Raw genomic sequence first — 25,303 nt, forward strand, 5'->3', positions numbered from 1 at the left:
GTGGGCAATGGAAAATTCAGGTGGGATTCAGCTGCATCAACATGTGCTGTTTCCAGGAGAGCCGTATTTTGAGCACTGGATAGCAGCAGGGCTGCAGTGTGCACACTGGGGACGGGGATGGCATCTGTCAGTGCCCACCACGAGCCCTGGCACACCCTGGCACCCTGCTGCTGCTGCTCAGCACATCTCCCTCTCGTCCAGAGGGATGGGAAAACATCTCTCTCCTAACACATCCCTCCTCCTTGTTGCCTTTTTCTGTCCCATGCTCATGGGCTTATCACAGGGGCTGGAGAAATCCTCCCACCTCAGGTGTTCTTTTGCTCTTGCCCCGGATGCCACACTCTACTCCTTTGGCCTGACACCAGCCCCTCCCTTTCTGCACTGTTTGGCAGGGACAAGCTGCCCTGTTAGGGGTGCCAGGGAAGTGGCAGGCACCCCTCCACGTCATGGCATGTGCTCTGGCCTCTCTGGGGCTGAGCCAGGCTCAAAGGAATACTGCTGTCAACCCCAGGGCTGGAATATTTTTGTAACACTTCTGTAAGAGGTTTCATCTTCACCCATGGATCTGCCAAAAACTTTGTGTGGAAAGGAGCTGACTAAGTTTGACAAGTGTCCACAGAGGCAAATAGAGCAGACTTGCTGAAATGCAGTGGCAGAGAAGGGTAAAATCCCTGGGTGTAACGCAGGGGGATGGTAAGGAATGAAATGGGATGGGGACTTTATTTGTGCACATTTTACATGGGGTGCCCTACAGCACAAAGGAAGCACTGAACCACTATCTCACCTCCACTGATAATGATGTCTGTATCACCCAACCCTACAGAGCACAGAAGTACTGGAAAGGGTCTGGTGGAGATGGATATGAGGCAGTGCATGGAAATGAGCTGGATTCAGGATGCTGCTGCCAGCTCTGCCACCATCAAGCAGGCAAGGAGTGATGACTTAGGGTGGAAGTATGGGTTAAGATAAGGTGGGAAATGAGCCCAGGGAGGTGGATGAGTGGGATTAGGGAGAGATGCAAGTGTCCCTGGGGAAGGGCAATGGTAAGCCCTCACCTCATCAGGGGTATCCATGGGGACAGGAGGGGTAGCAAGGGCAGATTTATAAAAGAGGCAACAACACCAGATGGTTTTTAAGTTTTATTTTCATCTGAGAGGCAGGTTTTGCTTGCCTTGTTGGGGGGCCAGGCTGCAGCCAGATCATCCCATCATGAGGCTGGTAAAGACACATCCTCACAGGATGGGGACAAGCTCGGCAGGATCTTTCCTTTTGTGGTGCGTTTTCGTGTGAAGACATTTCTGCCCACCCTGTGAGAAGTTGAGAGTTCCCTGTGGGATGACCCAATGACTCTGCCCACTCAGAGCTGCCAGTGCTGACAGGTGATGGGGTGTCCCTAAATGCCCCCCAGCTTTCCTCAAGCAGCTGCCAGGTGTCCCCGGGCAGGGCAAGCCCTTTGGCAGGACACAATGGCATCCCTGCTGCCAGCCCACACTGGAGCCCCCAGGGGTTCTCCCCTCGCTAAGAGGGCTGCTCATCCTCAAGGGTCCTGGAGAGGGCCCCTCTGTGGGACTGCTGCCCCCCATGTCCCCACACTACCTCGTGGCTTTCCAGTCCTCCTTAAGGGACCCGACAGCTTCACGCAGCAGCCACATGGTGGTCAGTGTTTCCTTTCCACCTGAATCCACAAAGCACTGCCCCGCGAAGGCGGTGGTGGCATCTGGGAGGAAGCACTTGTTGGGAGATCTGTGGGGAAACCAGCTGCTTCCCCTTCCCCACTATCCTCCCAGAGGCAGCTGTGTTCCCCCTCCAATGCCACATCTCCACCCAACCCACGCTGGGCGGGGGGGGGAGTCCTGCCCTTCCCCAGTGACTCCCTCAGACAAGGCAAGATCTGTGTCACCTAATGGGATCTGAACCCACTGTGGGCACCCCGAGGCGCCTGGCTGGGGACAAAAATGATGGGAGAGGAGGGGCTGCCCCGTACGAACTCAGCATTGCCCCTTAGCCCCACACTGCTTACCTACACCAAAACATCACCCAGCAGAATTCCTGCAAAAGGGAATTCCTGCTGGCTGCCCACGTGGCTCTGAGTGATACCGCCGTACCATCCCCAAGTGTCCCAGCACTTACTGGAGAACTTGTCCCAGCGCACTGTGAAGGCGAAGGTGGGCCAGCCCCCCTCGCCAGGCTGCTGCTGGATGCCCTTCAGGGGGGAGATGTGGGCGCAGCCACCAGAGAGGGTGACCCGTGTGAGGTATTTTCCCTGGAAGTCCCCGTTCTCCCTCAATGCTGAAATCTCCATGAGTGAGTCCTGCTCGTTCCTCCACAGCCCGCTGAGCCGGCACTGAAGTGATAGAGCCACACCCTCTCAGTCCCCACACACGGCACACAGGGGGACCCCATCCCTTCTGCTGCCCCAAAGCTGCAGCCACAAGCCCTGCTGCGGTTGCAGCTGCAGGGCATGGCTCTCCCTGACCCCAGTTTGGGGAAATGCTCCCCCAGGGGGCTTCTGAATGTTGAGTGAGTGGTGGAGCAAGGCCAGTATGTCCCAGCCTGCTGGCAAGCACTGTATACTCACACAGACCCCGTGAGAGGGACTGCCCTGTGTGCTGTACCCCTGGGCACAGACCCCGAGGCAGGGGTGCCCGGGGCACAGTACACCCAGACACAGACCCTGTGGGAAGCAATTCCCTGTGCACTGTACCCCTGGGCACAGACCCTGTGGAAGGGGTGCCCCATGCATGCTTCCCAAGGCACATATCCTATGGGAGGGGATATCCCACACGTGGTATCCTAGACACATATTCCATGAGAGGATGCTCCATGCATAGTGCCCTGGACACACAGCCCATGGGACAGGGTGCCCCATGCATGGTGCCCCAGGACAAATATCCTATGGGAGGGGTTGTCCTGTGCATGGTACCCTAGATATGTATCCCATGACAGAGGGTGCTCCCTGTATGGTACCCCAGACCCAGATCCCATGGGAAGGGGAGGGAATGCCCTCTGGGAGTAAAGCTTCCTGAAGGTGATACCAGGTGGGGAGGTGACCCAGAGATACCCTGCTCACTTCCTGGACTAGGTGCTTGCAAAGCTGTCCTGCCTGTCCAAGCCTAACCTGGCACTCAAGAGAGAACCTCTGGCTGCCCAGGCTGCATCCCACAGCCACGTCTGCCACGCTCCCGTTGTCACCCCCGTCCGTACCTTCCTCTCCGCGGGGGCAACATGCGCTGCCACGACCAGGGTGAGGACCAGGATGAAAGTACCCCTCTCCATCCTTGCAGGGCTGCGAAGTGCCTGGCACGGCTTCCTCCGGCGCCCTGCATCCCAATCCCTTTATAGGGCTGTAACCGGATCCCTGGCGGCAGCGGGCTGGCAGCCGCGGGTCGAGTGGCCTGATGTCAGCGTGCCCAGGCCAGGCGAGGAGAGAGGGGAGGAGGTCTGCGTGACCTGGGGATGAGCACGGCTGCTCAGAGAGGCGAGGACAGAGGGATGATTTACATATCCACTCCCCAGGAGGGTCTGCCAACCCGTTCCTTGCTTGGTGTTGGGAGTCCTGGGAGAAGGCACAGCCTGACTCTGTCCCACTGCCACTGACCCCGTGCTGCCACCCCAACACGGGGCTGCAGCAAGCACAGTCTGACCAGCTCCGTGCGGCTGCACTGAAGGATGTGTGTCTGCCCACAGGGACACATCCCTGTGACCATACCCTCCTGCATTATAAATGTCTGCTGCTCTTTCTAAGCTGTTTTTCCTCCTGGCCGTGCTGGGCTTTCCCTGAGTCTGGGAACTGTGACTATGACTGCAGGAGGAACTGTTGAATTAATCCCTCTTCTAAGTGCAGAAAGACTTTTCTGAAAGACACGTAGATGTTAAAATTTGCTTGTCCCTGTGGGAGGGGATGCCCTGTGCATGGTGGCTCTGTAGACACCGTGGAAGGTGATGCCACATCCATGGTGGTCTGAGGCTGGGCAGGGCCCTGTCTGAGCCCTCCCAAGGGGTCCCTAATGGTATGAGACTGTGCTGGGGATGTGCAGGTGGCCAGGGGTGCTCAAACTGCCTGGCCTTTGCACGGGGACACAGCACAGACACATCCTCTAAGATGTCGCTCCAACCAGGTGAATGTGTCGCAGGGGAAGACAGAATTGGCGTTGGGCTGCATCCAGGTCAGGATAGACCTCTGTGGCCCCTGTTCAGTACAGGCAGAGGAAGGCTGCTCTCTTCCTCCGCAGGGAGCAGGATCTGGCAATACCTATATTCAAATTGCGCTTTGATTTTAATTAAAAAATTACAGAGCTGCCTTCAGGTCCCATCCCAGGAACTTTTTCCAAAATTCCATGGGGTCCTGGCACCACTCTCCCTTTCTTGCTGCCCAGCTGGCTCCCAGTATCCACCTTCAGGGCTTGTGCTCTCCTGTGGGCTCCATGCAGCACCCATGGGTGCAGCCCCAGCACAGAGCAGTGACAGGGAAGTGCTCTGTCACCCACCCACTGGCTTTCCAGTCATCCTCTGCCTGTCAGCCTCATCCTGCATGATTCACATGCTCCTCAGTATTTCCTTTCTGACCTCATCCACGAAGCACTGGCCCATGGAGGCGATGATGGAGTCGGCAGTTTGTGAAAGGGTGGGATGAGAGGGTGCTGGGATGGGGCTGCCCCTCTTAGGCAAAGGCTGCTTGTAGGTGGGTGATGTTTCCCTCCTCAGCCTCCTGTCCTGCTGACACTGCGGGCATGGCACTGAACAGGCGTGGGATATGCTGGGCTGGTGGTATGAGCCCAGCTGGGACTGCATCCAGCTCTGCTCCCCCCTCATCCTGGGCAGGACCTGACAGGTGGGAACCAGGAGGTGCCACGAGTCATGCCGCTCTGGTGTTGGGCATGGGTGAGCCCCGGGGACACCACAGTAAGGCAGGAGACCATCAAGGACACCATAGGGAAGGGCAGGAAGTTCTAGGGACACTGTAGAGGGAGGGGAGGGCTTGTGACACCAAAGGGGAAGGCAGAGGATCAAATAGGATACTGCAGGGAAGTGCAGAAGAGGATCAGGGACCTCACAGGAAGGGAAGGGAAACTTTGGGAATATCACAGTGGAGAGCAAGGGAGCTCTGGAGACACAAGAGGGAGGCTGAGAAAGGAGAAACACCTGAAAAGCTCCAGTTGACAGTAAAGCAGAAGGTGGGTTGGCTCTCGTGTTTCATCACGTATGATCTGCAGTGGTGACACCCAGATCTCATTTGCGGTGGCTGTCACAGCTGTATGGTAGGAGCTGGTGAAGTTGCCTTTCCCAGTCATGGCTGAGATGGCTTGTTGGAGCCCAGGTCACTGACCCAGTGCCCCGTCAGGGTGCACTGGAGCAGAGGGAACCCAGCACTGGGGCTGCAGCATAGCCTGGGTGTGGGCAGCGTGGCAGGAGTGAGTAACCCTATAAGGCATAGAGGGGAACTTGGACAAACTGCAGATCCCTCATCCACCCAAAGGGTTATACTGCCAAGTGGGATGAGCTCAGCTGTGGGTTGGGTACATAGAACGCATCTGGAAGGGTGCCCTGGTTCCAAATGAGCCCAAATGAACATGGTCAAGGAACTCCTCCATCTTCTCAGGATGGCTGTCTGTGCTTGGCCAGGCTGCAGCTGGAATGGAGCCATGAAGAGAGGTGGAGAGAGCAGAGCATGATGTGCAGTCCTGAGCAGAGGACAACATGGAAATGGTGGAGGGGATGGGACCTATGTGTCCTTGAGTGACCTGGGAACTCTCTGCCTCCATATGCTTAGGTGGCACAAGAGCTGCATTGAGACAGATGTTGGGCAGCAAGACGTGCAGTGTTGAGACATTTGTAAACGGTCGACAGGAACAGTCCCTGCAGAAATGGTTGCGTAGGGCAGTTTTCCACATCGTGGTTAAGACACGTAAGTGCCGGAGGACTCCTGCAGTGTAGACTCCTGCATTCTAACAGTGACTGCCTATTTGAGGGATTTGTGCTGGGTTTGCAGACCAGCACCATGAGCAGGTCTTCCAGCTGGGTAAAACCCAGTGCTGATGGATGCCTAATGCCCATGGGGAAGCATCCTCAAACTTAGCCACCCTCAGAAGGCTGAAAGTAACACCTGACACTCCCTGTCCTATCACCTGCCACTGAGATTCTGGATGTGTTGTAGCCTTGCTGGTTGCACTCATATAGGGACTGGTCTTGCAAACAGCTTCGCCAGCTCATGCCCACCGCATTTCCCACCAGCACCGTGGCTGCCTGCAGGGGTTTGCTGGTTGCTCAAACCGTGGTCAGCACTGCTGCCTTGCTGGAGCACCCCAGAAATGATGCACAACCTCTGGGCAGTGGTGCCCTGGGGAAATATTGGCGTGAAGGCTGTAACAAAGTCAGGTGGATGCAGGCTTAGTGGGGTGCCCCACTGCTAAGCTGACCTTGCTTTGGAGGGAGAGCAGAGTCCTGTGGTCCCTCTGCCTCCCACTTTCCTAGCTCTCATTTTCCTGTAAAGCGTGTAAAAAGCAGTGCACATGCATACATGCATAGCAGAGGGCTGGTGTGAAGTCATTCTGGCCAGAAAGGCAGCAAGGGAACTGAAAAAGCTGGAGAAGTGCCAGCGAAGCACTGAGAAGGAAACAGCAACATCGCTCTAGAAGAAGAGGTGAACCCCAAGCAGAAAGGTGTGAGAAGCAAACGGCATGCAAGTCTGCAACAAGGCAGGCTAAAACACAGAGAAGGCGGCACACTTGCTAAAGCCACAGATGCTGTTAGCAAAGCTTTCCCACAGCATTTGTGGTAGGAAAGCCAGGGGAGCAGCAGGCGGTGGCAGCCCCAGCAGCTCAGTCCTATCCCCCGGCTCCTCAAATCCCAGGCAGTGTGCCAGCTCAGGGCATGCAACACTGTTCCAGGTTATTTTGAGAATCAATGATACGAGGACTAAGTTTCAGTTTCAGATCCAGTGCTGTTTCCTGGAAATCATTTGTTTTGGCTGAAGGGCGTGCCTAAGGCAGCAGTGGCATGCTCTGCCCCGTTTGGTAAGTCACATAGTCCATCAGGCAGAGATTTGGGGCTGGATTTGTAAGTCATCTGATTCCCAGTAAATCACTCGTTTCCCTAGGAAGAGTTTTAGGACAGGATGTACTGAAGCTACTGGCACTGTGCTGCTGATATAGAGCAGTTCTTGCCACTTTCCAGGAGTATAGACACTGTCAAGACCCCTCACCTGCCTGCTCAAGGGCTGTCTCAGATTGCAGGGGTCTCCCAGACAGATTTTTGGGGTGCAAAAGGGCTCCCCAGCCTACTGTCCCATTACACTCATGAGGCTTTGAGTAGAAAAAAATGAGTGCTGGTTACACTTAGTGTCAGAGGGTCACTTTGGGGATGCACCATCCTGCTTGGGCTGGAAAAGGTGATTTCTTGGGGCCAGTCTCTTCCCGGAATAGGACAATAAGAGTTTTATCCTGCACCCACCACAGCAGGATGCAGGACCAGTTTTAGCACAGCTTTCCTGGGACATATGCACAAACTGCACAAGGTTTGGTTTAAATGAAAAATCTTTAATTTCATATGGTACTTTTTGAGACATTTTTCTCTGGAGCAGATAACATCAGGGGATGCTGGGACCTACTGATCCTTCTGAGGAGGCTCCTGGTCTGCCAAGCCTGGTGAGAGTGAGATAGTTCTCCCTCCTTTCAGCCCACTCGAGTGAAGGTGTTGCGGCCGGTCCTGTGAGGAACCAATAGCTCATTGGTGTCCAGCCATCAGAGGGGTAGGGACCCCACATGGACTGGGTGCCCTTTGGCTCACCTGGTGGCTTTCCAGTCGCTGTGCAAGGAGTCGACCTTCTCCCGCAGCAGCCAAGAGGTCTGCAGGACCTCGTCCCCCTTGTCCCCAGCGAAGCACTGGCCCACGAAGACAGCTGTGGAGTCTGGAGCAGTGGCGGCTCTTAGCACCCCAGCAGGACCCCAGCTGATTTTGGGGCTTCACAAGCATTAGTGGACTAAATGCTCACAGAGCCCAAGTGTATCCTGATGTTTACAGGGAAATGCTGCGTGGCAGAGATGCTGCCAAAGCAGCTTTTGGTGCCATCGCACCCAAACAGTGTTTCAGGAGGTGTCCTGCTGTCTGCAGACACCATCCCCAGTGGGGAGGGATCGGGAAAGCACAGATGAGGGACAGGAGAGAGAGAACAGGGATTGGGATGGGCACTTGGGGCCTGCATGAGGTCCCTTCCCCATCCTAATACCCCATCCACAAGCAGCCATGGATGCAGCTACAGACCTGAAAACTTCTTCCAGTTGACAGTGAAGCCGAAGGTGCACTGCCCATCCTTGTCCAGGTGCTGGGAACCCACAAAGGGGGATGGCTGGATGGGTTTGTCAGCGCTTGACACAGCGGTGTAGTACTCGCCAGAGAAGTTGCCCTCATCATCGACCTCGAGCACATGCATCCTGGAGCCCAGATCGTTCTTCCACCAGCCGGTCAGGTCGCATGGCTGGGGACAGGCAGATGTGTCCAGGGGGCTGCCTGCACACAGCCCCTGCCCCGCAGGCTGTGCCCCCTGCCCGCACTCCCCAAAGCCCACGGGATGTTGTCACTCACCTTGCCACTCCCTGCGGGGCTTTTCTGCTGGTGGCCCAGCCACCACTTGCTGTTGGGCACCTCCTTCTCGCTGGCCTTTTTCCCCCTTGGTATCTCGGCTTCCTGGCAGAGGAGCTTGGAAAAGAAAAGTGCACAGGTTGAACTGTGGACAGTGGCACTGCAGGGTGTCTCTGAAGCCCCACGAGTGACCAACCAGGCATTTGTTTTTAAAAGACATGACTTATAAAGCCGCTGCCATCTCAGCTGTGCCAGGAGGGCCAAAAGCTGGAGTAAGCCAAGTAAAGGGAAGAGGTGAAGAGGAAAAGCTAAAGGTGGGAGCCCTGGACTGGCAGGAACACAGGCAACACCCCGTGCTGTAGCCCTGCCAAGTGAGTTGTGCGAGCCCAGGGCACATCTGCCCATGTCTGAGGAGACATGTGCAGTTCTCGGGTCTCATGTGTGGCATGAGTGGGGAGCCCTCAGGTCCATGGTGCACACCCCACTTGCAAGGCTCCACTTCCACTTCTAAGCACTGCCTGTCCTCTCCCACACTGCACCTTCCCAGGCAGGGGCAAGTCACACCCCTGGGGCAGGGACCCCATCCTCCCCCTGCCCAAATTCACCTCCATGTCCCCCGGGGAGAAATGGGGAGTCCCCACATGCATACCCCCTGCACCAGGGAAGGAATCCCCATGAACATCCCTCTCGGGGACTCAGACTGCCCCGGAACATCCCTTCCCTCCTCGGAGGGCAGGGGCACTGTCGGCAGGGTCACCGTCTGTGCACCCCGAGGAGCAGGGGGTCCTCCAGCTGACGGGGATTCCCCCATCAGATGGGTCTTCCACACATGACCCTCTCCCACAAGCGCTGCAGCTCCCCCATCATATCCCACCACTCCGGTGAGTCTCCCACGCGCGTCCCCTCCCCGAGCTCCGGGACTCCCAGGCGTGCGCCCATTGAGCCTCTCCCGGGAGTTTCCCGCTTGCGTGTCCCAGCAGGAGCTCCCACCTGGCATCCTGCCGCGGCCGCGGCCACAGCCGCCCCGGCGGGCAGGGCGAGGAGCGAGAGGAAGCGGCGGCTCATCGGGATGCAGTGGCGAGATCGAAACTCGCCGTGGCAGTGCCGCCGCCGTGTTTTATATCCCGGCTCCTGCGCTGCTTTCCCGGAAAGCCCTGGCGCGGCACTTGCAGGAAGAGCGGGGATGGGAATGGGGACGGGGACAGGGCAAGGATGAGGATTGAAGGTCAGGATGAAGTCGGGATAGGGACTGGAGTGGGGATGGGGATGGGCATGGGGACTGGAACAAGGGTGGAAATGGACGCGAGGTCTGGAATAGGGATGGGAACGGGGATGGGTTGGACCCAGCATGTAGGAAGGAATGCATGGGGCTTCCCACTGGCATCACCCAGTCTGGGGGACCTTAGCCCCATGTCTACTGGTTGAGGGCTGTGTCTGGGCTTCCACCCTGTCCTGCAGGAACTGCTGCACCCCAAACCACTCCCTGGTCACTGCAGAGGATGGACAGAGGACAGGGAGTCAAGAGGTGTGGGCAAGGGTATGTGGGTGTGGACAGCTGGTGACCTGCAGTGGGTGCAGGGGTTTGGTAGATGAAGGAAACGAATCTGCTCCAATAGCAATAGGAAAACCCCAGGCATTGTGGGCTGGAGGTGGGCAGCCCTGTTTTCACATACCAGACGAAAGCAAAAGTGACAAGGGCAGGATCAGGTCAGGTTCAGGGCCAGGGTATGGGATGTTTGAGACAGCTGATAACCATAGCTTTTGATTGCATTGGGATGGCACTGCCAGTGCTGGTTTCTTGTAAATGCTACAGTTTTGCTTTCTGTTTCCTTGCTTAGCAACTAGAATGCTTACTTCCTCTGCTACCCCATGGGCTACCTTCTTATGAGACCCTAAGAGACAAGGAATTTGCAGTCATGTGGGTAATGAAAGAAATGAAATCTCATGCCCTGAGCCAGCAAGGTTCTCCATGCTCCCTCTCTCCCCATGGGCTCACCCATAGGGGCTCCCAACCTCTTCTTCCATTCCCACTGGAGTCCCAAGGCTTTAACCTCACAGACCATTCAGAGAAATCTTTGGGGGCCCAAAGAACCTGCTCACAGTGCTAGTGACAGCCACAGTGGGCATTTGGGGGGAGGGAGCATGGGAAGGAGACCATTATGGCCAGGGCAGTGCCAAGGATTCCCGTGTGCAATGGGGATGAACTGGGGGCTGTGTGGGGAAGACAGGATGCATGAGGATGAAGATGCAGGGGTGGCTTTTGACCAAAAGCTGGACCACCAGCCACATCAACCAGTTGTACTCAGTATAAGTATACGTTAGATAGTCCGTGCACTCTTTGGGACCTGGTGTGGTGCTGACAGCAGTCCGAGAGCCCAGCAGGGAATGAGGGAGAGGAGCAGAGGCTGAGGAAGGTTGGGGAAGGGCAGGCACACTGTGAGAGGAAGAGAATGACCAACAGGCCCTAGCACTTTCTTGGAGCACTGTGTGCTTTCTGCCCCAAAAATCCCTGCCCCATTTGGTAGTCACTTCCACCAGCCATCCTGCAGCCAGTTTAAGGCACAGGTGACATCCTGTAAATTTGAACATCAGAAAATATCCGTATCCTGCTCCACCCTCTAGCTAATCAGAAAACAGGCAATTAGTGGGAAATACATGCATAGCTGGGTACATAGAGCATGGACTCCTTCAGTATCTGGCTTTAGCCACCCAGTCTACCCAGTAGATTCCCCTGGAGCTCCAGGTCCCTCTCATACTCCCTCCAGTATCCAGCATGGGCTTTGTACCACCCCAACAACCCAGACACCATTCTGTGGAGCCAGCTCTCCCCTACATGTGCACACAGCACCAAGCCCACCATCCACAGCAATAGCTGGTAACGGAGGCAGAGACACAGGATGAGGCCAGGTGACAGTACTGGCCTGCCAGCACATGGCCTTCTCCCTGATCCCTGACTGTGGGATATCCCACTGCTCCACTCTGGGAAGCTGCCTGGGACCATCCACCACAGGGCCCCCATGGATGTCCCAAGTACGCATGGGCAAGAAGGCACCTACTGAGGCCTGAAGCCATGATCAGGTTGCAGAATTACCCAGTTACTGTGCTCCCCTGTCCCCCCGCCCCATCCATCCCAACCCCTCCAAAAAAACTTCCCTGTGCTCCCCCCAGCCACCACCCATCCCCCACCTTGCTCTGCCCATGGCCACAGAGTGGCTGCTTGCATCCCAGGGACACAGGGGGCATGGCTCTCTGCCAGCTGGAGAAGGGTTTATTTGGCTCCACGTGTGGGAGCAGCAAGGTTTGGAAAGGGATAGCCCCACCAGCAAGTTGCTGGGAGGCACTGGGAAGAAGCATGGGCAAGGTGAGGGTGTGTTTCCCGACCAGGATGCTGGGAGCAGGCAGGAGCCCAGCCCGGGACTGGAGCAGTGGAGAGCCTTGGGGATGCAGAAGGACAGCGGGCTGCAGGCAGCTCTGGGCCCTTTTCCCATCACTTGATGCGGGTGAAGATGGAGGTGCCAACCCTGCAGGGAACACATGTCAGGAGGAGGGGAGTGAGGGCTGCAGGGTGGAAGGGCCAGGGCAGGGCTCACCTGGTGGCTTTCCAGGTGTCCCTGTGGGATGTGACCTCTTCCCACAGGAGCCGTGTGGTTTCCAGTGTCTCCTTCCCACAGCAATCCACAAAGCACTGGCCTACAAGGGCGGTAGTGGAGTCTGGAGTCTGGCAGGGTTTGAGAGAGGATGAGGGGGCTGAGAACCTGCACCTCAAGACAGAGACACCTGGGCCACCTGATGCTGACAGACAGACAGACAGACAGACAGACTGACAAACACCACACACCACATTCCCTGGACAGAGAGATGTTCCTCCACAGGCCCTGCAGGTCACACTGGGGACCGGGAGTTGTGTGGGTGCCTCAGGCACTGCTGAGCCACGGTCCCCACTCCAGCCTCACTGAGCAGTGGGATGTGTGTCCCATGGCAGGGCCCCTCCATGTGGCAGCTGGGAATGATGGCATGGGCACCAGCTGGGACAGCACTTCACTCTCCCTGGTAAGGGCAGGGGAGAGCTGGGTGTGCTGGGTACTGCCCTATGCGGGGGACAGGTGACCAACAGTGCCTATAGAGACAGCACCACCAGAGCTGGCAGCCCACTTGGTCACACATGCTGCATGGTGGGATGGCATGGCATGGCATGGCATGGCATGGCATGGCATTGCATGGCATGGTGTGAGAGGTGACATAGGATGGCACATCAGGGCACATCAAGGCTGCACCAGAGCACTCAGCCCCTCAGGCTGAAGTAACTTAAATAGTGTGAGCTGGGGTGGCACTGGACAGCACTGCATGGCAAAGTGAAAACATGCAATGTCCCCCCGGGCCCTGCACACTGTGCCTCAGGGCTGGCACAGCACAGGACAGCAGGGCAGAGCAGAATGTGGCACAGCACAGCACAGAGGCACTGATTATTTATTTCAGAGTTGCACAACTTCAGGGTGTTCAGTGGTATTCCACAAATCAAGCATATCAGCTATCGAAACTTTTTATTGTTTACACATTTTAGCAAACAGAGGCATTAATGTTCTTTGCTACAAGGTACATGGTTCATCCAGTAATTAGTATTCTGTGTGCTATTGATTAGTGACTCCCTGATTTCTCATGCTAACTAGTCTGCAGGCTCAGTCTTTCTCCTCTTTTGAGTCAGTGGGTTTCTAGACTCAGTGGGTAACAAGTCAGTGGTCGCCTGATGTCCCCCTGCCAGAATTACTTTCTACCCAGTTGGAGTTGATTCAGCACAGTTGCTGCATTATCCATATTAGTTTCTTCCTTATCTCGAGGGTTCTGTCAAACGTCCTTGTAAATTCTGTACTTTTTTCACTATCAATAGTACATCCTTCTTCCAAAGATTTTTAACTCCCCCTAGGTCTGAGATCGCTGAAGCATGGCCAGCCTTAAACCGTAAGGAGACAATTCTACCAAGAAGTAATTTGTATCTCTAACACCTGGATATCACTTAGAGCTTGTTAGCTGCTTATGTGTTTCATGGATTAAATTTCCTTTCTTGTTGATTAGGCTTGAAAGCATACAAAGATCAAACAAAGAACATACTTTCTTAGGAATATTTTTTATATTTTCCACGTTTTTCAACATCATTACAGGAGACAGTGGATATTTGCAACAAGGGTTTACTGGGAGAAAGAAGTGGTGGGGCAGGGGTGAGGGCTGCCCCCCCGGGTGCTGCTGCCAGCCTGGGAGCCCCCCTGCTGCCCTCCTCACTCCCTCTGCGACCGCACACGGGTGAAGATGTTGATGCCGACCCTGCAGGGACACAGAAGAAGATACAAGGATGGGATGTGACAAGGTCTAAATGTCCACCCAGCCCTATATTCTCCCATAGCATTTGCACCTTAGTGGGACTCCAGAGGATGTTATTTTTGCATGTTTTTACCCTTGCAGTAAGCAGTAGAGTGAACCTTGCCATCAAACTTTGCTAAGTCGCACTTTTGCAAACTGATATTAAAGCTGCTTTTGCCAACACCTTTGACAGTGACACTGTAAGCAACCCAAACCACTCACTTGTAACAGCTCCAACCCCCACCCTGCCCCAGGCTGCACATGGGACCTGTGCAGGGCAGGGACAGGGAGCTCACCTGGTGGCTTTCCAGTCATCTTCAATGTCATCCACGCGTGACCGCAGAAGCCACATGGTCTTCAAAACCTCCTTTCCATCCTTGTCCAAGAAGCATTGTCCCGTGAAAACGGTGATGGAGTCTGCAGGGACAGGACAGGAGGTGGAGTGGAGCATGGCCAGGGTGGCAGGTCATGCCTGTCCCAAGACACAGGACAGTAGACCCCCGCTGTCCCTGGCCCCTGGGAACACTGGGGATGGGGAAAGCAGGCAGGAAGGCTCAGGGGGCTGGGGGTCTTGCATGGAGATGGGCAGACAGCTGTGGGCTTCAGCCCCTGTTGCATCTCCTGCACACTGGGACTGGGAGGTGATAGCAGCCAAGGAGCTCCAGGGACAAGGATAGGGGAGTATCAAGGATAGCACAGGGGATGGGAGATGGGTTAGTGCAGGGGAACGCAGGGACTCAGGGTAGGCACTGCAGGGAGGGTCAGAAGAGCTTCCAGGGCATCACAGCAGGGAGGGCAGGACAGGTCTGGGGACACACCAGAGTGATTGGGAAAGTACCTGAAAAGGTCCAGTTGACAGTGAAGCCAAAGGTGGGCTGGCCTTTCTGGTTTTTGCGTTGCAGAGACCCTTGCAGTGGTGACTCCTTGATCTCGTTCATGGAGGCTGTCACAGCCGTGAGGTAGGAGCCGGAGAAGCCACCATCTCCATCCACAGCGAAGATTTCCATTTTGGAGCCCAGGTCATTGACCCAGTTCCCAATCAGGTTGCACTGGAGCAGAGGGGACTCAGTACCAGTGCCGCAGCACAGCCTGCAGCCCTTGCCCACCCTGCCCACCCTGCCCTGTGCATCCCAGACCTGCTCTTACCTTTCTTGGAGAGAGGCTGTGAGCCCCCAGGGCCAGGCTGAGCACCAGGAGAAAGGCAGTTGCTTGCACCATCTCTGCAGCAGGCAGACAGCTGATGTACCTGTGGATGTGCTCCTTGCAGGACTCTGCCAATGCTCCTTCTCCTTCTCCTTTTTATTGCTGCCAGGGCTGTGGGTGGCAGCTCTGGCCAGGGCATTATGCAATCTGGGTGTTTCCAAAGTCGACGTTCCTAGCCATATGAGGGGGTAATTGCAGCAGACATTCCCAGAAAGAACTGATGAAAACGCCCCTCCTTGCTCCCCCTGCACCTTGCACATTGAGTCTGGCTTCTGCCAGGACTGCCAGGAATGGTGAGATGGGAAAACCCCTCTCTGGAGCTGTTGTCCATTCTGCTGCCTTCTTGCCATGTCAGTGCTGTGCACAGTAGTGCCAAGGAGCCTTAAACCCACTGCACCTCAGGACTGGCCACAGCACACAGCTCACTCTGCTCTTCCTCACCAGGCATGCTCATGCAAACCCACCCACCATCTGGATTCTCTTGGGACTTGCCTTTTAGCCCCCCACACTCAAAATGCCCAGTCCCCTCTCTCCTGGAGCTGACATGAACGTTTGCTGCTGTTTTTACAGACTACCTCGTGTTTGTTGGAAGGAAATTTTTTAGTTAATGAAAAACCAATATTTCCTGAATATCTTGGACATGTAATGCTGACAAGAGTTGCATTTACGCAGGGATTCTTGTATAACTATAAGTACATATTTATATAATTCCCCTTACGTTATAGTTGTTGCTGGCCCAGAAGGCTGAAGTGGCTGGGTTCACGCCAGAGTTTCTCACCCTTTTCTCAATCGTTTTCAAGGCTGTCTCCTAAAATACATGTTTCAGTTCCCCCAGTCCTCACAGCAAGAGGTGATGGAGCCCTATTCACCAGAAAATAGTAATTTTTTTTAAATGGAGACAGTGCAGCTCTTTGCAACATCTCAGAAATACTTCTCAAATTTTGCTTTCTCTTCAGTCTCACATTTGAGCTGCAGTTTCTCTCTGACAGTAAAATTCGATGCTATCCAGGCTGGAGAGCCCTGCATTTCTGCTGCTGGCTTCTCCACAACCCCTCTCCTCTCTGCAGGAGCCCCAGAGTCCTCTGGCAAGAGATCCCTGCTCAGAGAGCTGGCTGCCTGCAGGACATTCCTGTCCCAGTGTTTGCTGTCTCGGAAATTAACTGCACAACAAGGTATGTTTTCCCACATAGCTGCTGTTTGCTCTGACTGTTTTTTGGCAAGCAGGTGCTGCCTGGAGTGTGGCCAATGTTTGTGATAAAGGTCAGGGTAGGTCTGGAAAGGTTTTAGGGGGCAAGAGGGGCAGACATCACCCCCTCTCCATCACATCCTTGCCATCTGCCCTGCGTTATCACCCCCTCTCTATCACCCCATCCCTATCATTGTGGTTCAGGGAGCTCCTGCTCCAGCAGGAACCCTGGGGATGGGCAATGCAAGGTCTCCATGCCTGGCAACCTAGAGCTCATTCACAGCTGTAGGTTCAGTTTAACATCACACAAACAATATTGGTTATTTCTGCCCAAAATCTTTATTTTTCTTGTCTGTAGCGCTCCCTGTCCCACCAGCATACATTCCAGGTGCAGGGATCAGCTCAGTGTTCAAGGAAGCAGGTTTCTTGACCAGTCTCAGCTGAGTCAAAAATAAAACAATCCAAGAGCTGGGGGTATCTCCATGGGTTTGCACCCTCCAAAGGGCAGAGAGCAAAGCAGACTGGAGCTGGTAATCATTGCTATGGCTAAATTCTGCAATGCCATTCCTGAACCCTGGTGCAGCAGGAAGTGGGCAAGGGCCAGTGGGCAGACAGGGAAGAAACGCAATGCAGAAAGCACTGAAGAAGTTAAAAATTGGCAGGGCTGTGGTTTAAACCTCATGTGTATCAGGAGGGTATGAAAAATAAGGAGGAATAATAAGAAGAAAGGGTTAATAAATAATTCAACTTCCTTCCTCTAACTGGGATTGAATCAGCCTTGAAAAACAGTAGTACAGGCTGTACTGTAATAAAAATCTGTGACCAAGGACTGTCCTCCCTGCCTGCAGCTGTGTCCAAGCAGAAGCTGCTGAAAGCTGAGCCTATCACATAAGAGATTCATTGAGGTGATAGGGCCAAAAGAGGAGGAAAAAGCAGAAATATCCATTCATACAGACTGAACACACCAACCTTTGAAAAAAAAGCCTGCAGGCAGCCTGTTGCCTGGGGTTAAAGAATAATACTGATGGGTTGCAGCAACACCAGCCATGTCAGAAGCTGTGCTGGCTTCAGTGCCTGCTTTTGTCCCTTTCTAGCTGGATCAGGATATTGCTGCTGCTGTTGGTAGCTTCCAACACAAGACAAGTGGAGGGGGAAACTTCAGGTGAGCCACACTGATGTCTCAGCACCCCTGTCCCCACCAGCCCCACCCTGGTGACCCCAAAGGAGGGTATCTCTGTCCCTCTCCATCATCAGTGGGCTCTGCCATGCCAGGTTGACACCAATTGGTCTGGGGGAGCCATATCTGGGACAATCTGTCCTTCCTGGATATTGTTATTCTTCTATCCACATGAATGCAGGAACACTCCCCTGGGGAGTGAAGAAAGGCCCATTTGTCACCCACTAGACAGCACTGGCTGCTGCAGTGTTCCCCTGCCTGCACCAGCTCCCAGGACAAGCAAGTAGGGGAAGAATGGTCACAACAGGTAGTACAGGCTGCTGCCTACCCCAGCCCTGAAGGCAATTAAGGATTAACAGAGCACTAAGCTCTAAAGTGGACAGAAACAGCTTATAGTCTTTCCCTTATATCCTCAGAGCTGTCCTGCCCTTCACTGTAATGTTCTCAGAAATCCCCTGCCCTACCTGTGGTGTCTCCAGACCTTCCCTGCCCTCCCTGTGATGTCCTCGATGCTCTTTTGTTTGCCCAGCTTCATCTGAGATTAGGTGAGCACCCTGTCCCTGCCTTGCACAGGTCCCCTGTGCAACCCCATAGGGGATGGAAAAGGGGCCGAGCAGGTGCAGGGCAGCAGCACAGGCAGAGCCCGGGCAGCGCTCACGGCCACCACACCAACGCCATGGGGACCCTCGGCTGCTGCTGCTGCTGCTGCTCACCCTGGCCCTGCTCAGCCCCCACCAGGCTGCGGCCAGGAGTGTAAGGGTAGCCCTGGGGCAGCCTGGCCATGCTGAGCTGTGATGTGCTGACAGCTGTGTTGTCCCAGGGTTCAGGGTGGCTGCATGAGGGGCTGTGTGCCCTGGCTGTGCCACACCAGGTTGTCTGATGAGCTGCATGCTCTGCTGTGGCATCTGATGCCACCCCACTCCATGCCACGCCATCCCACAAGCAGCGTGCATGACCAAGGAGGCTGCCAGCTCTGGCTGTGCTGTCCTTGGGGGTGCTGTTGGTCACCTTGGTATAGGAGGGTATCCATCACTCCCAGCTCTCCCCTGCCCTCCCTGGGAGGAGGAGCTGCTGTACCAGATGGTGCCCATGCCACCGGTCCCTGGTGCCACACAGAGGGGCCTTGCCAGCCCCATACAGGCAGGACAAATGTCCCTCTGCTTAGGGAGGCTGGAGGGGTGGATGTGACTCATCACTGCCCGAGGCACCCACACAGTCCTCTGGGGGCACAACAGGAAGGGCAGTGGATCTCCGTAAACCCCACCCCTCCTTAACGAGGCTGGCGTAGTGTTCAAGTGCTGTGTTGGCAGAGAAAGGAGAAAAATGAAACAAGGTGTCCAGGCCTGGGGAGAAGGGCACATGGTTTGTTTAGTGCCAGCGACTTGCACAACTGCTCTCTACAGAGCCCTTTTCTGCCTCCTGGCCTCGTCCTGCTCTGCAGGCAACAGAGGAGCGAGCAAGGGGCAGGTCTTGTCTGCCATCGCATCTGGGGAGGCGGGTTGGTGCCTTTAGCAAAGCTCCACAAGAGCCAGCAGCGATTAGGGCTTGCCCTGGCCCTCCAGCCCAGCCCCAGAAGAAAAAGGAGGGCAGCAAGGGCTCCCTCTTCTGGCTTGGCCCCTGGCAAAGAAGACAGTAAGGAAGAACGGAGACAGCCAGACAAATTTATTAAGAACTTAAAGTGATTTATCCCCTTAAATGTGCTCCACTGCCTGCCCCCGGTGCCAGCAGGGAGGGGGGCCATGGTACCAGACCAGGACCTGCTGCTTGGGCTCAGATTGTCACCGTCCAGGGAGCCAGGTCTCCCCTGGGGATTGTATCTGCCACAGGCCCTCCGGGGGCAGAGCCAGTCAGCATGTGCAGTGTCACCCAGCCACAACTACCGACCCCACGTGCACCAGCCCAACATCTCACACACACACACACACACACACACACAGTGTCCCCTCCTTACCCAGCCTGCTGACTGCAGGGGAGCTTTACCTGTACCTAACCATGACCCTTCCTCCTGAGCAGGCTGAGAGCTCATCCGGCTAGTGCATCTCCAAAAACAGCTTCTCACCCTCAGTCACTGGCTGACCCCCCCCACCGTCTCTTGGGAGTTTGCTTTGGGGACCTGGCCAACCACACCACCCCCACCTGTTTCATGGCCTCCACTGCTCATTTCTGAGGCTGAGGACTATCTGAGGCACAGACTTTCTCCTGACAAGGCCACTGTCCTGTTCTCTCAGCCTCGGCACCAGCTATAGGACGCATTACAATGCTTTCAAGAGGTGGGACGCTGGCCAGAGTTGGCCAACAGACAGTCCAGGATCAGCAAGGCTTGAGGTAATTTCCTGCCAGAGGCAAAAGTTATGGCCAAACTGGTCTGGTGACAATAGAATGTATCTTGCAGCTGCAAAGTGAATGTTGTGGATACAAGCAGCTTTGTTTGAGTAAATGCTGGGAATTTTGGGGAAAGAAAGTACAAGTAAAATTCAGTTTCAGTTCAAGGGAAGAATAAAAAAAAGCCTAGTTCGAGGGATTTCAAAAGTACTTTAATCCTTTCAGTTTTGTAATTGGGTGATGAAGCAAAGGGTCATGCCCTGTGGTGGGGGAGTTTGAGAGAGAGAAGGGGCAGACTGGGGATGAAGAGGTCAGATTCAGAAGCACACGACCCCTGGCGGTTTTCTGGCAGGAAATACCCGAAGCTTTTTTCCAAAGTGAAAGTTGAAGACTTGTGAAAGGTCAACAGTGCTCACTGGATAAACAACTATTGCAGGTGATTACCAGGACAAAAACCTCCCTCCTGCAATAAGGGGAAAAAAAGGTTCCAAACACTGGGGCTAGATCTCACGACAGTTACCAGAATAGACTGAATTATCACGCTGAGCAAGCTCTTGCAAAAACAGAAAAAAAGAACAAAGAAAGCCAAAATGAAACCACACAAAAAAAAGAAATAAAAGCAAACAGCCAACTGCACCAGAGCATGAAAACAACCTGCCAGCCAAGCAAAAAGTAGAGCAGCAGCACAGGGAGGACTGCACAGAGATGAAAACACTCTTCACACAGTCGAAAATAAACAAAATTTTGTGCCACTTTTGTTAAATTTATTGACAATAAAAATAGGAAGCGTCTGTGCAGCAGAAATCATCGAGCAGCCACAGCATCTACTTGCAAGAAAGGGAAGATTTGGGAGGCTCATCAACACAGACCAAGGACTTACCAGACCCTGCTTGCCAGTCTGGTGACACCAAAGCCTGGGGAAGCAGATGATGTGATGACACCAGGCAGGAGCTTGCCAGGGGAGGCTGGACAGTTCAACCAGACACCTTTGCAGACTCAAAGGAAAATCAGCAAACCCCTTTCATCTGTGCTAAAGCCAAGCATCCACACAGCCATTCTTCCTCAGTGTGGCTCTGGATATAAGCCCAGGTGCTTGTGGGGAGCAGCAAAGGGCTGCTCTGAAGCAGCCATCTCTGGCAGGAGTTTTTGGGGCACAGTTTCCTCAGGACTGGGTCCCAGGCTTCTCCTACATTTCATTCCCGACTTGTGCACACAGCAAGGGCACAGGAATGAGGTTACAAACAGGAGTGCTGCCAGCCAGGCAAGGGATCAAAATACATGGAAAAACACCTTGATGCTCATAGGAACAGAGGAGACAAGTTCACCAGTCCCACCTCCAGTGAGCTCAAAACTCACCAGAGGGCAGGGAAGAGTGTCACCTTCAGCAACCCAAGTCCAAGGCTAGGACAGGCAAGTGAGATTCTGGAGTGCACCACCTTTACTTTACTGTTTCCTCCCCAAATGGGTATTACTGCAGTCTGGGGCAGATCCTGCCTGGAGCCCCAGGCACAGCCCCAATCCCACACCGGGATAAACACAGGAGGGCTGACCACAGGCTAATTTCTCATTAAATCCTACTGTGTTCAGCACAAGCTGCTCCCAGTTAAAGTCACCTGAAACTGCCCTCTTATTTAACAAGAGATGATGAAATGGTTCATCACCCTCCCACACACAAAGTCACTCCTTCCGTCAGTCAGCACAGTTGTTTGCCTGTCCATCACCACCAGAAAGCCTTGGTCTGACAACTGCCCACGGGGCATAAATAATCCATACAACGGCTCTCCAGTGCTCAGCTCTGTTCCAGATATGGCACCACCAGCAGCTGCTCTTCCCATCCCCAGCCCTGAGGAGTCTGCAACCAATTATTCTCTTGCAAATGAAGATCAAAAGACTTTAGGGACCCAAACAAGCCTTAGTTCTCTCAGATACTGACTTTGGAATTTTTTTAGGGCAGGAAATAACTTGTGCAAATTTTCACACACTTTTTTCTCCTTCTTTTAGGCAAATAGTGTTTTGGGGGCAAGTTCTGCCGCTGGCAGCCGAATCCTGGCGTTTACCACCACGAAATGGTCATCGCCAACCAGGTAGGTGCAGCAGGGTATGTGGGGGGAGTCAGTGGCACTGCAGCAGCCTGGGCTGTTGGGACATCTGCCACTGGGCTCATCTCATTCCCTACAAATGTTCCTCTCCTCCCCAGTTCACCGTGTGCCTGCGTTGCAAGGGGCAGACCGTTTACCAGCAGGTCTTGTCCGTGGAGAGACCCAGCACTCTGCAGGGCTGGAACTGGGGCTATTGTGGCCACTATGCCTTTTACCACGCCCTGTACCCCCAGGCCTGGATGGTCTACGAGCTCCCGGGGCAGAACGTGGTGCTCACTTGCCGACAGGTCTCTCCCGTCATCCCCCATGACTATAAGGTAAGGAGGTGATGACATCCCAAAGGGAAGAGCTGCTTGTTAGCTGGGCTTTCCCAACATTTCCCCGTGTCTCTGCTCAGCAATTGTCCCAAGCAGGGGGAACCCCCTCATCAATGCGGGAGCTCGGCATGGCAGCAAGGGATGTCTCAGCACTCCCTCGCACTGCTCGTGCTGGCTCCCAGCCCCAGGCGAGGGTGGCAGGCTGTGCAGCTGACACGTCTGACCTTCCTCTTACCCCAGCGAAGCACGTGAGCCTGTATCAACCTGCCAGGCAGCTGAGGGATGAGACACCCGGCTGAGCCTTAAACGCTGCTTTCCGTTTCTCTCTTGCTGGCTGTGGTGTTTGCTAGCCCAGGGCTCCTTTTCTGAATTTTGTATTGCCTGCCACAAAAATGGCTGAGGTTCTGCTGGAACGAGCCCTTCACCTTTGAGAAGGAAGGCGAGCGAGTTGCTGGAGTCCTGCTGCACCCCTGCACGAGTGTGAACCCCTTCACTCTTGCCGTCTCTGCCCAGGAGAAGGTAAAGAGCTGGCCCTGGTGGTGTGGCTCCTGCTGGGACTTGTGCATCTCTGCTGACTGGGGTGGGACTGCTTCCAGCAGCTGGGAAAGGATGGGTGGGCAATGGGCTTGGGCAGGCACTGGTTCTCAGTGCTTGCTCTGAGGTGGGGACATGACTTCCCTGAGGGCAACATCTTTGTGGGTAAGTGACAAGAAAGAAGCTGTGGGGGAAGCTTGTAGGGCAGTGGGTGAGTAGGTTTAGAGTTGGAGGGCAGCAAGTGGGGAGCCAGTGTGACATCTCTGTGTTGTTGCTGGGGCTGGAGAGCCTGTGTCTGCCCCTCCAAAGTATCAGCCCCTGATGATTCTCTTCCCTTCTCCAGGCTGGCATGGGAGTCACCCACCTCACGGCATTCAATCCCACGGGATTGGGCAGAGAGGTGTGGCAGGACCTCCTGCAGGATGGCAGGCTGGATTCACCCACCGGTGAGTCCCTCCATCCTCCATGGGACAGGTGGAAGGGGAGCAGGGGAATGGGTGCCCTCTGGTTGTGGGGCACAGGGTTTACCTGAGCCAAGGCAGAATTCCCTTCCTCCAGCCACCTTGGTGTCATTGCTAAAAGCTCTCTGGGGTGCTGTGGCTTGTTCCCAACTTTAGACTGTTTGCAGCCTCTCCATTGCTTGTGCTTGCTGTGGTTCTCTAAAAGAGTGGTGTTCACACCACTTTGGGGTTGTTGTTGGCTCTGTGAGCTACATGTGCCAGGATCTTATTAGTCTGTGTGGGGTTGCCTGCTGAGTTGAGGTTTGTGTTGAGTAGCCAGGGTGCTGCCCAGCCGCCTTCCCTCAGTCCCCGTTGCCAGAGGAGTGAGCTGTGTCCCTTCAGACTGGTTCCAGCAGGCGTTCAGCAGCCCTTGGCATTTGGTGCTGCCATCACTTGGTGTTCCTTTGCTACTGTTGTGGTTCTCGAAATCTCTGGGCTTTTATGTTGCATGGGGTGCTTTGTGCCACCCACTCCCTCTGGTGACAGCTGTCAGCTCAGGGAGGGGACCCTCTGCCCAGCCCCTGCTCCTCAATGGCCCTGCATGAGCAGTTGAGTTACGCTGGTGTTCCCCGTAGTCCAGCCCCTCTCGTGTCCAGGTGGGTTTCCCAGCTGGAGCCCATGGTGTGCTCACCAAAAATTTGCTTGGCAGGCGGTACACCCGTTTTTTTGGCAGTGGAGGTGATGCTGCTCCCGCCCTGTCACATCACGCCCTGACGCACTATGAGGAGTGGGAGAGGAAGATTGAAGCGTGGCAGAATCCCATCCTGGAGAACAGGTAGGGTGGAGGAGAGCCCCTTCCCAGTGGCCTCCTGGGACTGGATGGAGTGGGAGCATCCCCAGCTTGTCCACTGTGGTTGAGTTTCCCTCATTCCCACAGGCAGCTGCCTTCCTGGTACAAGTCAGCCCTCTTCAATGAGCTGTACTTCATGACGGATGGGGGGACCATCTGGATGGAGGTGCCCCCAGATTGCTGTGCTGAGGACCTGCAGGGGCCTGCAGGGGCTGGCCTGTCCCACCTCTTCCCTTTCCTGCGGGAATACGGAAGGTTTGCTTATTTGGAAGGTAACTTGCAGGGATGTGATGGATGGTCTCAACTGTTACTGGATGCTCTCCCTGCTCCTGTTATCAGGTGTTTTTAACCAGCCATGGGAATGCTTTTCACATCACAATGGGTAGGGAGCAGCTCTGTTCCCAGGAAAACCCCTTGCAGCCCTGTAGGATACGATGTGAGGTCTTTCCCAGATTCCTGGTGCTCTGTGGGGAGAATAAACCCCCCTTCTAACAGGAGTCCCTGCCTGTGTCGGGAAAGAGCTCACCCTGGTGGGCCGTGTGGGAGGGAGGACCTGCCCTTCTTTTCCCCTCCCTGAGGCAGGTCTCCTGTCCCTCACCACATCCCCTGTGTTTCCAGGCCAGGAGTACCGGATGTACAACACCTACGACGTTCACTTCTACGCCTCCTTCGCTCTCATCATGCTGTGGCCCAAGCTGCAGATCAGCCTGCAGTATGACATTGGTGAGTGACCCAGGAGACCCTGCCTTGGGGCCTGCTGGGCTCTTCACCCAGGGAAGAGATGGAGGATTTGGGACAGCTCCTGCCATAGAGATCTGTGCCATGGAGGCAGCATCCCTCTGCAGCTCTTCTGCTGTGCCCAGCACTTGCAGACTCGCAGTGCTGCTGCCTCAGCCTCTCTGTGCCCAGCACTGGATGTCTTATCGCCTTGCTGAGAGTGCACAGCTGGCTCTGTCTGTCGTGGGAGAGCCCCTGGTCTTACCAGCTCTGTGTGTGCCCCTTGCAGAGGAGACACATTTGGGTGTTTGCAGACCCTGGTGCTTTGGCTGGGCTCAGAGGTGTCTTGAGCAGTGTAGGAACGTTTGGTGGGCTGTGGGAGGGCTGAGCTGACTGGGATTCCTTCCCAGCCCTTTCTTAAGGGGGTGGTGACAGTTGCATGTCCCCTAGTGAGGGGGGATGGGAGCAGCCTGGTGTGCCCTCAGCCCTTTGCAGAGGGCTGTGATCTTGCAGCCAGAGGCAATGGAGA

The 25,303-nt window shown here is 54.9% G+C and overlaps 4 protein-coding genes across 4 annotated transcripts; 1 reads left to right on the forward strand and 3 right to left on the reverse strand.

Moving 5' to 3' along the window:
• Window positions 1–1,207: 1,207 nt before the first annotated feature.
• LOC126647545 (avidin-like) lies at window positions 1,208–3,276 on the reverse strand. Its single transcript, XM_050329845.1, has 4 exons — window positions 3,205–3,276; window positions 2,131–2,344; window positions 1,597–1,717; window positions 1,208–1,307 (listed from the first exon to the last, which is right to left on the reverse strand). Exons 1-4 carry the CDS (start codon window positions 3,274–3,276, stop codon window positions 1,208–1,210), a joined length of 507 nt encoding a protein of 168 aa, XP_050185802.1.
• A 4,278-nt stretch (window positions 3,277–7,554) lies between these two features.
• LOC126647149 (avidin-like) lies at window positions 7,555–9,654 on the reverse strand. The gene is made up of 5 exons (XM_050329093.1): window positions 9,568–9,654; window positions 8,581–8,694; window positions 8,260–8,473; window positions 7,786–7,906; window positions 7,555–7,704 (listed from the first exon to the last, which is right to left on the reverse strand). Exons 1-5 carry the CDS (start codon window positions 9,640–9,642, stop codon window positions 7,671–7,673), a joined length of 558 nt encoding a protein of 185 aa, XP_050185050.1. The 5' UTR covers window positions 9,643–9,654; the 3' UTR covers window positions 7,555–7,670.
• Window positions 9,655–13,161: 3,507 nt separating this feature from the next.
• Window positions 13,162–15,199, reverse strand: LOC126647007 (avidin-like). Its single transcript, XM_050328841.1, has 4 exons — window positions 15,076–15,199; window positions 14,768–14,978; window positions 14,226–14,346; window positions 13,162–13,893 (listed from the first exon to the last, which is right to left on the reverse strand). Exons 1-4 carry the CDS (start codon window positions 15,145–15,147, stop codon window positions 13,848–13,850), a joined length of 450 nt encoding a protein of 149 aa, XP_050184798.1. The 5' UTR covers window positions 15,148–15,199; the 3' UTR covers window positions 13,162–13,847.
• Window positions 15,200–21,883: 6,684 nt separating this feature from the next.
• On the forward strand, window positions 21,884–24,788 carry LOC126647546 (non-lysosomal glucosylceramidase-like). The gene is made up of 6 exons (XM_050329846.1): window positions 21,884–21,901; window positions 22,015–22,233; window positions 22,747–22,752; window positions 23,843–24,042; window positions 24,145–24,329; window positions 24,676–24,788. The coding sequence occupies exons 1-6, from the start codon at window positions 21,884–21,886 to the stop codon at window positions 24,786–24,788; spliced, it is 741 nt and encodes a 246-aa protein (XP_050185803.1).
• Window positions 24,789–25,303: the final 515 nt, after the last annotated feature.

The sequence above is a fragment of the Myiozetetes cayanensis genome, unplaced genomic scaffold, assembly GCF_022539395.1.
Source record: "Myiozetetes cayanensis isolate MyiCay16 unplaced genomic scaffold, myiCay2020 scf4, whole genome shotgun sequence".
NCBI lineage: Eukaryota > Metazoa > Chordata > Aves > Passeriformes > Tyrannidae > Myiozetetes > Myiozetetes cayanensis.

Bases quoted from the DNA above. Each gene is read 5' to 3' on its own strand.
- LOC126647545 (XM_050329845.1), bottom strand. From the start codon at position 3,276: ATGGAGAGGGGTACTTTCATCCTGGTCCTCACCCTGGTCGTGGCAGCG. The intron at 1,718-2,130 runs GTAAGTGCTGGG...GCTTCCTCCCAG, and splicing joins GCGCTGGGACAAGTTCTCCA to ATGCCACCACCGCCTTCGCG. The intron at 1,308-1,596 runs GTAGTGTGGGGA...AACTTCTCACAG, and splicing joins GAGGACTGGAAAGCCACGAG to GGTGGGCAGAAATGTCTTCA.
- LOC126647149 (XM_050329093.1), bottom strand. From the start codon at position 9,642: ATGAGCCGCCGCTTCCTCTCGCTCCTCGCCCTGCCCGCCGGGGCGGCT. The intron at 8,474-8,580 runs GTGAGTGACAAC...GCCTGTCCCCAG, and splicing joins GCCCCGCAGGGAGTGGCAAG to CCATGCGACCTGACCGGCTG. The intron at 7,907-8,259 runs GTCTGTAGCTGC...CCACTGCTCCAG, and splicing joins CAACTGGAAGAAGTTTTCAG to ACTCCACAGCTGTCTTCGTG.
- LOC126647007 (XM_050328841.1), bottom strand. From the start codon at position 15,147: ATGGTGCAAGCAACTGCCTTTCTCCTGGTGCTCAGCCTGGCCCTGGGG. The intron at 14,979-15,075 runs GTAAGAGCAGGT...CCTCTGCTCCAG, and splicing joins ACAGCCTCTCTCCAAGAAAG to TGCAACCTGATTGGGAACTG. The intron at 14,347-14,767 runs GTACTTTCCCAA...CTGTCCCTGCAG, and splicing joins TGTCAACTGGACCTTTTCAG to ACTCCATCACCGTTTTCACG.
- LOC126647546 (XM_050329846.1), top strand. The intron at 24,043-24,144 runs GTAGGGTGGAGG...TCATTCCCACAG, and splicing joins AATCCCATCCTGGAGAACAG to GCAGCTGCCTTCCTGGTACA. The intron at 24,330-24,675 runs GTAACTTGCAGG...CTGTGTTTCCAG, and splicing joins AAGGTTTGCTTATTTGGAAG to GCCAGGAGTACCGGATGTAC.